The sequence below is a fragment of the Triticum urartu genome, chromosome 5A, assembly GCF_056163025.1.
Source record: "Triticum urartu cultivar PI428250 chromosome 5A, HENAU_Tu73, whole genome shotgun sequence".
NCBI lineage: Eukaryota > Viridiplantae > Streptophyta > Magnoliopsida > Poales > Poaceae > Triticum > Triticum urartu.
Window position 1 is genome coordinate 483,648,536 of NC_141877.1, and position 9,322 is coordinate 483,657,857.

A 9,322-nucleotide genomic window follows, 5' to 3' on the forward strand; every position below is an offset into this window, starting at 1 on the left:
AGTGTTGATGGTCAATAAGACCACCAGTTTCAAGAAAAAGGGCAAAGGGAAGAAGAAGGGGAACTTCAAGAAGAACAACAAGCAAGTTGCTGCTCAAGAGAAGAAACCCAAGTCTGGACCTAAGCCTGAGACTGAGTGCTTCTACTGCAAGTAGACTGGTCACTGGAAGCGGAACTGCCCCAAGTATTTGGCGGATAAGAAGGATGGCAAGGTGAACGAAGGTATATGTGATGTACATGTTATTGATGTGTACCTTACTAGAGCTCGGAGTAGCATCTGGGTATTTGATACTGGTTCTGTTGCTAATATTTGCAACTCGAAATAGGGACTACGGATTAAGCGGACACTGGCCAAGGACGAGGAGACGATGCGCGTGGGAAACGGTTCCAAAATCGATGTGATCGTTGTCGGCACGGTACCTCTACACCTACCTCCGGGATTAGTATTAGACCTAAATAATTGTTATTTGGTGCCAGCGTTGAGCATGAACATTATATCTGGATCTTGTTTGATGCGAGACGGTTATTCATTTAAATCAGAGAATAATGGTTGTTCTATTTATATGAGTAATATCTTTTATGGTCATGCACCCTTGAAGAGTGGTCTATTTTTGATGAATCTCGATAGTAGTGATACACATATTCATAATGTTGAAGCCAAAAGATGCAGAGTTGATAATGATAGTGTAAATTATTTGTGGCACTGCAGTTTAGGTCATATCGGTGTAAAGCGCATGAAGAAACTCCATAGTGATGGACTTTTGGAACCACTTGATTATGAATCACTTGGTACTTGCGAACCGTGCCTCATGGGCAAGATGACTAAAACACCATTCTCCGGTACTATGGAGAGAGCAACAAATTTGTTAGAAATCATACATACAGATGTATGTGGTCCGATGAATGTTGAGGCTCGCGGTGGGTATCGTTATTTTCTCACCTTCACAAATGATTTTAGCAGATATGGGTATATCTACTTAATGAAACATAAGTCTGAAACATTTGGAAAGTTCAAATAATTTCAGAGTGAAGTTGAAAATCATCGTAACAAGAAAATAAAGTTTCTACGATCTGATCGTGGAGGAGAATATTTGAGTTACGAGTTTGGTCTACATTTTAAACAATGCGGAATAGTTTCGCAACTCACGCCATCCAGAACACCAAAGCATAATGGTGTGTCCGAACGTCGTAATCGTACTTTACTAGATATGGTGCAATCTATGATGTCTCTTACTGATTTACCGCTATCGTTTTGGGGTTATGCTTTAGAGACGGCTGCATTCGTGTTAAATAGGGCACCATCAAAATCCATTGAGACGACGCCTTATGAACTGTGGTTTGGCAAGAAACCAAAGTCGTCGTTTCTTAAAGTTTGGGGCTGCGATGCTTATGTGAAAAGGCTTCAACCTGATAAGCTCAAACCCAAATCGGAGAAATGTGTCTTCATAGGATACCCAAAGGAGACTGTTGGGTACACCTTCTATCACAGATCCGAAGGCAAGACATTCGTTGCTAAGAATGGATCCTTTCTAGAGAACGAGTTTCTCTCGAAAGAAGTGAGTGGGAGGAAAGTAGAACTTGATGAGGTAACTATACCTGCTCCCTTATTGGAAAGTAGTTCATCACAGAAACCGGTTCCTATGATGCCTACACCAATTAGTGAGGAAGTTAATGATGATGATCATGGAACTTCAGATCAAGTTGTCACTGAACCTCGTAGGTCAACCAGAGTAAGATCCGCACCAGAGTGGTACAGTAATCCTGTTCTGGAGGTTATGTTACTAGACCATGATGAACCTACGAACTATGAAGAAGCGATGGTGAGCCTAGATTCCGCAAAATGGCTTGAGGCCATGAAATCTGAGATGGGATCCATGTATGAGAACAAAGTGTGGACTTTGGTTGACTTTCCCGTTGATCGGCAAGCCATTGAGAATAAATGGATCTTCAAGAAGAAGACTGACGCTGATGGTAATGTTACTGTCTATAAAGCTTGACTGGTTGCAGAAGGTTTTCGACAAGTTCAAGGGATTGACTACGATGAGACTTTCTCACCCGTAGCGATGCTTAAGTCTGTCCGAATCATGTTAGAAATTGCCGCATTTTATGATTATGAAATTTGGCAAATGGATGTCAAAACTGCATTCTTGAATGGATTTCTGGAAGAAGAGTTGTATATGATGCAATGATACGTCCATTTTGCATCATGCTTTTATATCGATATTTATTGCATTATGGGCTGTTATTACACATTATGTCACAATACTTATGCCTATTCTCTCTTATTTTACAAGGTTTACCTAAAGAGGGAGAATGCCGGCAGCTGGGATTCTGGGCTGGAAAACGAGCAAATATTAGAGACCTATTCTGCACAGCTCCAAAAGTACTGAAACTTCACGGAAGACGTTTTCAGAATATATAAAAAATACTCAGCGGAAGAAATTCACCAGGGGGCCACACCCTGCCCACGAGGGTGGGGGGCGCGCCCTACCCCCCTGGGCGCGCCCCCTACCTCGTGGGCCCCCTGGTGTCCCTCCGGTGGCCATATTCTGCTATATGAAGTCTTTCGATGGGAAAAAAAATAAGAAGCCATCTTCTCGGACGAAACTCCGCCGCCACGAGGCGGAACCTTGGCGGAACCAATCTAGGGCTCTGGCGGAGCTGTTCTGCTGGGGAAACTTCCCTCCCGGAGGGGGAAATTATCGCCATCGTCATCACCAATGCTCCACTCATCGAGAGAGGGCAATCTCCATCAACATCTTCATCAACACCATCTCCTCTCAAAACCCTATTTCATCTCTTGTATCCAATTCTTGTCTCCAAGTCCGGGATTGGTGCTAGTAGGTTGCTAGTAGTGTTAATTACTCCTTGTAGTTGATGCTAGTTGGTTTAATTGGTGGAAGATCATATGTTCAGATCCTATATGCATATTAATACCCCTCTGATTATGAACATGTTTATGCTTTGTGAGTAGTTACGTTTGTTCCTAAGGACATGGGAGAAGTCTTGCTATTAGTAGTCATGTGAATTTGGTATTCGTTTGATATTTTGATGAGATGTATGTTGTCTCTCCTCTAGTGGTGTTATGTGAACATCTACTACATGACACTTCACCATTATTTGGGCCTAGAGGAAGGCATTGGGAAGTAATAAGTAGATGATGGGTTGCTAGAGTGACAGAAGCTTAAACCCTAGTTTATGCATTGCTTCGTAAGGGGATGATTTGGATCCATATGTTTCATGCTATGGTTAGGTTTACCTTAATACTTTTGTTGTAGTTGTGGATGCTTGCAATAGAGGTTAATCATAAGTGGGATGCTTGTCCAAGTAAGGACAGCACCCAAGCACCGGTCCACCCACATACCAAATTGTCATACTACCGAACGCGAATCATATGAGCATGATGAAAACTAGCTTGACGATATTCCCATGTGTCCTCGGGAGTGCTTTTCTCTATATAAGAGTTTGTCCAGACTTTTCCTTTGCTACAAAAGGATTGGGCCACCTTGCTTCACTTTATTTACTTTTGTTACTTGTTGCTCGTTACAAATTATCCTATCACAAAACTATCTGTTACCACTTATTTCAGTACTTGCAGAGAATACCTTGCTGGAAACCGCTTATTATTTCCTTCTGCTCCTCGTTGGGTTCGACACTCTTACTTATCGAAAGGACTACGATAGATCCCCTATACTTGTGGGTCATCAAGACTCTTTTCTGGCGCTGTTGCCGGGGAGTGAAGCGCCTTTGGTAGGTGGAATTTGGTAAGGAAAAATTTATATAGTGTGTTGAAATTTAATGTCACTTGTTACTATGGAAAGTAATCCTCTGAGGGGCTTGTTCAAGATATCTTCACCCCGACCAGTAGAGCAAAGAGTTGCTCCTCAACCTACTGAACCTACTGAAAATGTCTGCTTGGAAATTCCTTCGGGTATGATAGAAAAACTGCTAGCTAATCCTTTTTGAGGAGATGGAACAAAGCATCCTGATGAGCATCTAATATATGTGGATGAAGTTTGTGGATTATTTAAGTTTGCAGGTGTACCCGGAGATGTTGTTAAGAAGAAGGTCTTCCCTTTATCTTTGAAGGGAGATGCATCGACATGGTATAGGCTATGCGATGATATAGGGTCTTGGAATTACAAACGATTGAAATTGGAATTTCATCAGAAGTTTTATCCTATGCATCTTGTTCATCATGATCGCAATTATATATATATATATATATATATATAATTTTTGGCCTCACGAAGGAGAAAGCATTGCTCAAGCTTGGGGGTGGCTTAAATCAATGCTATATTCATGCCCCAATCATGAGCTCTCAAGAGAAATGATTATTCAAAATTTTTATACTCGGCTTTCTGATAGCAATCGCACCATGCTTGATACTTCTTGTGCTGGCTCTTTTATGATGAAGACTATTGAATTCAAATGGGATTTATTGGAAAGAATTAAACGCAACTCTGAAGATTGGGACCTCGACAAAGGTAAGGAGTCAGGTATGACACCTAGGTTTGATTGTGTTAAATCTTTTATGGATACCGATGTTTTTCCGTAAATTTAGCACTAAATATGGACTTGACTCTGAGATAGTAGCTTCTTTCTATGAATCTTTTTCTATTTATGTTGATCTCCCAAAGGAGAAGTGGTTTAAATATCATCCTCCCATAGAAGTAAAAGTAGATGCACCTATTAAAGTTGAATAAAAGATCGTCACTTATAATGATCCTATTGTTCCTACTTCTTATGTTGAGAAACCACCTTTTCCTGTTAGGATAAAGGATCATGCTAAAGCTTCAACTGTGGTTCGTAAAAGCAATATTAAAACTTATACACCTCATGAGAAAATTAAAGTTGAACCTGATATTGCTATTGTTAAAGATCTCTTGTCTGATAATATTGATGGGCATGTTATTTATTTCTGTGATGAAACTACGAGAATTGCTAAACCTTGTGAAAAAGATAAACCTAGACCTGTGTTAGGCATGCCTATTATTTCTGTTAAAATAGGAGATCATTGTTATCATGGCTTATGTGATATGGGTGCCAGTGCTAGTGCAATACCTATTAGCCTTTGAATTAGAAGATATTGATGTCACAATTGAACTTGCCAATAGAGATACTATTTCACCAATGGAAATTGTTAGAGATGTTGAAGTCTTGTGTGGGAAAACTAAATATCCTGCTGATTTTCTTGTTCTTGGTTCCCCACAAGATAGCTTTTGTGCCATTATATTTGGTAGACCCTTCCTGAACACTGTTAATGCTACCATAGATTGTAAAAGGGATGTTGTTACTATCGGTTTAGATGATATGACTCATGAATTTAATTTCTCTAAGTTTAGTAGACAACACCGCGAAGAAGAATTACCTAGTAAGGATGGAATTATTGGTCTTGCTTCTATTGTCGTACCTCCTAGTGATCCTTTAGAACAATATTTGCTAGATCATGAAAATGACATGTTTATGAATGAAAGAAGGGAAATAGATGAAGTATTCTCTAAACAGGAACCTATTCTGAAAAACAATTTACCCGTTGAAATCTTAGGGGATCCTCCTCCACCCAAGGGTGATCCCATGTTTGAGCTTAAACCATTGTCTGATACTCTTAAATATGCCTATCTTGATGATAAAAAGATATATCCTGTTATTATTAGTGCTAACCTTTCAGAGCATGAGGAAGAGAGATTATTGAAAACTCTGAAGAAGCACTGTGCTGCTATCACTACAGGAATCAGGTAATTTTCCATCTGTGCTTCATAGACGGCAAAGACAGAAAACATGAAGGCAAACAGTTTGCCGTCAGCAGCTGACGGCAAAGTGTGTCGGCAAATGGTAAATTGGCAAAGCCATACTTTGCCGTCAGTTTTCACACTTCACCGTCAGCCGTTATAGCCTGACGGCTAAGAAAAGCACTTGACGGACATCCTAACGGACAACGTTAGATACTTTGTCATCAGCCTCTGGACGGCAAAAAGCTGAGCACTTTGCCGTCAACAGCAGTCAGTCTACAGACGGAAAAGATCTGAGCACTTTGCCATCAGCAGACAGATGGCAAAGTACTCATTTGCTGACGGCAAAATTCTGTACAGATTTTTTTAAAGAAATTTATCTCAACAATTCAATAGACCATATATATCACAAATATAATAGCAATGTTCCATAGAAACAAAACAAACCGTAGCAAATGTCCATATATATATCATAGGGTATCACAAAGTGTTGCATATGAGATCACAAAGTAGATTAAACCATCACAAAGTATCATATCTAGCTGGGCCTCTTCCAGTCATGTACTACTCCCGGAATTAGCCTCACGACCATCAGCTCTACACACACATGCTAAACTCCAACTATGCTACTCGAAAGGAAACCACACACAACTACTCTCTATGTCAAGGAGATTAAAACACCACATCAGGTTGACTGTAGCTCCGTGCAACCAATCAACGTTGCTGCTCCATCCCTTATTCACATGTCCACTGCAATTAACCAAACAAGAAAGAGGTTCAGACTTATATTCATCATATCAACTAGATTCAGACTCGAGAGCATCATTCATCATACTAAAGGCATTTTTTGTCAGTCAAATAAACTTGTCAAGCATATAACATCATCCTAATAGACAAGAACCTGTTGACACCAAATCTGAACTAGCCTAGTACTGGAATAAATATGACATGTAAAACAGCTCCTCCTAGTACATGAACAGCTCCTATTACACATCATTTAGCAGGAGCAAACATGACATGCAAAACAGGAGCAAGTATTTACATGTAGAGCAGCAGGAGCAAATTAAATATTTGTTAGAACCAAATCTGAACTAGCCACATACATGTACAACAGCTCATCAGGAAAAAGAGCAACATGAGAGGAACCTAGTGGCCTCATACAATTCAATCAAGCAGTATATCAACCACAAGAATACAAACCAGAGTAGAGCATGCATAAGTTGGGGAAATAAAACATAGTCGAGAGGGAGGGATCGACCTTCCCTGGTGGTTGGTCATCGGCTCGGCAACACGAGAATATTAAGATAACTGGTTATGTAATAACATGCAACACGAATCGTACACAAACTAGTGAAACTGTTGCATGAGATGAAAAGTAGACTAAGATTACATGATCTTGAATCCATGGTTGTTGCATGTTATCAAATAGTATCAACTGCAATTTTGTCGCAACAATTCATATTCTAGCTTTTGTATTGGACAAACAGTGAACATATGCAAGAGTCATTTGCTTCATACCCATTACTGCTTGAATCAGTAGTTAATACTATCCTATATTATTATTTCACTCAAGGAGATAAATAAATAAAGTTTTGGCAGTAGTGCAGAGGCAAAAGGAGAAATAAAGAGGCAAACTGAGAACACATCCAACACAGGAGACCTTAGAAGCAAGAATATTCACCTGGATTCCTATATTGTAGAGCATCCTTACTGTACTGAACTCTGTTATCCATCTTCCGTCTCCAATTTCAAAATCAAGGGCGGTGCTGCAAATAAACAGTTCAAGAGAGAAGAGAAAGAAGTTACAAACTCATATACCGGTTTATCAAAAAAGTGCAAAGCAGTGTGGTTTACATGGCCATATAGAAGTAAGATCACAGCAGTATATACCTTCCAACTCTACCAGCAACATGGCCATGGGACTTTGAGGAAAAACTCAAAATAGGATGTATGTCGGGGCAGTGCTTGACCCTATACTTATATAGTAACTTCACCATGGATGCATATCTGTCATGTATGCAAGCAGCAAGTCGGCCAAGAGAAAAAAATGTGTTGGCTGTAGGAAAGATAAATCATAACACAAGAAAACCATGGATACATGTATTAACAAATGCCATTAGGAGCATGACCAGCAGCAAAATAACATCAAAGGAAGAATCTTGAATGATACAAAATAGGAATTGAAATACAGTGCATTTTCCAAAAGGATACTAACCCAAAAGCCCATAATTAATCAGCCCATAAATATATAAAAAACAGAAGCCTCCTACGTGCATAGATAATAATGACCTAACATGGCCAATGGCAAGGAATTGCCTCACAGCGTATCATGACATCAATGAGAACAAGGAATCTGTTTCGATCGCATAGATCCTTCCTCAATCATTAAGTATATCATAAAAGCAGGAATACCAAACCTGAAAGTCTGTGAGGGATGATGAAGCAACAAACAAAATACTAATTGGCATTGTACATCTATTTTCACTAATGTGATGGCACAACCCAGAGCCTACCCGTGTCTCGGTTCTGATAAAGTGTGTACTTGGAAAACTATTTCAGTTCTGCAGAGAAACCCAAACCATGTACCCCCATCTACTCGTTGTAGAAAGATTATCCGCTCATGAGGACCGGGACAGCAATAATGAAACCAATTGGTGATTATCGAGTTCATCTTATACTTCCTGGATCCATGGGAGCACAGACATGTATTTTGTACTATTATTGAGAATACATATTTTAAGAACATCAATCTCATAATATAACACATGAAATAATTTGAATGCAGAGTACTCCAATATAGAACATATAACCCTTGGATTAACTGCATAGAACGAAGGGAAGGGAAGGGTCGGACCTGTCCTTGATGAGCTGCTCCATGGCGTGCCCCTCCTCACGAGCACAAGCAGGTCCTGTCCTGGTGCAGATCTGGCCGCCGCCAACATGGCCGGATCACTAGGGTTGGAGGAAGGGAGGGCATGGTGGTGCTTCTGCTGCTGGCCGCACCTACAGAGACGACGAGAGATGGGGGATCAGAGAAAGAGTCGGAGAAGAGATGGGGGAGTAACACCATACCGCCGTCGTCAAGGTAGCCACCGTCGTCGTTGTCACTGTCTGTCACCATGGCCCGGCGGCTAGGGTTTCCAGCGCGAAGAGTGAGGGAGGGAGGGCGGATTTGAGCGCGAAGAGTGAGGGAGGGTGGGCGGATCTGAGCGCGCGAGGGAGGGAGCTAGGGTTTCGGGCTGGCGGCGGCGGGCTTGGGGGGAGGCGACCAGGGGAATCGGGCAGAGAGGAGAGAATGAGAGAGAGGGTGAGGGGCAGCTCGGGCAGAGGCTTTGCCTCCTCAGCCGGCTAGGCTGGGCCAGAGCGCCGAGGCCCAATGGCCCATATGGCCTTTGCCGTCAGCCCCAGTATGCACAGACGGCAAAGACGGGCTCCCGTTTTCCCACCGTCACCTGCATACATTTTGCCGTCTTTGAATCTTTGCCGTCAGCTAACATCTGTCTTTGCCGTCAGCTGCAAAAAACACAGACGGCAAAGTATGCTTTTGCCGTCAGCAAAACAAAAACAGACGACAAAGTATGTCTTTGCCGT

The 9,322-nt window shown here is 41.4% G+C and overlaps 1 protein-coding gene across 2 annotated transcripts; it reads right to left on the minus strand.

The window, feature by feature from the left end:
* Window positions 1–6,164: 6,164 nt before the first annotated feature.
* Window positions 6,165–9,038, minus strand: LOC125509946 (chaperone protein dnaJ 13). 2 transcript variants are annotated; one of them, XM_048675017.2, is made up of 5 exons: window positions 8,804–9,038; window positions 8,586–8,734; window positions 7,622–7,738; window positions 7,413–7,497; window positions 6,165–6,481 (listed from the first exon to the last, which is right to left on the minus strand). In XM_048675017.2, the coding sequence occupies exons 2-5, from the start codon at window positions 8,606–8,608 to the stop codon at window positions 6,467–6,469; spliced, it is 240 nt and encodes a 79-aa protein (XP_048530974.1). In that variant the 5' UTR covers window positions 8,609–8,734; window positions 8,804–9,038; the 3' UTR covers window positions 6,165–6,466. The 2 variants fall into 2 exon arrangements, with proteins under 2 accessions (XP_048530974.1, XP_087377441.1); XM_087521315.1 differs by having other exon boundaries at window positions 8,586–9,038.
* Window positions 9,039–9,322: the final 284 nt, after the last annotated feature.

What these genes read in the sequence shown, in the direction of transcription:
- LOC125509946 (XM_048675017.2), bottom strand. Translation starts at nt 8,608, where the DNA reads ATGGAGCAGCTCATCAAGGACAG. An exon ending in GAGCAGCTCATCAAGGACAG is followed by an intron (nt 7,739 to 8,585) that starts GTCCGACCCTTC and finishes CATACATGACAG; the next exon opens with ATATGCATCCATGGTGAAGT. An exon ending in GTTGCTGGTAGAGTTGGAAG is followed by an intron (nt 7,498 to 7,621) that starts GTATATACTGCT and finishes GTTTATTTGCAG; the next exon opens with CACCGCCCTTGATTTTGAAA.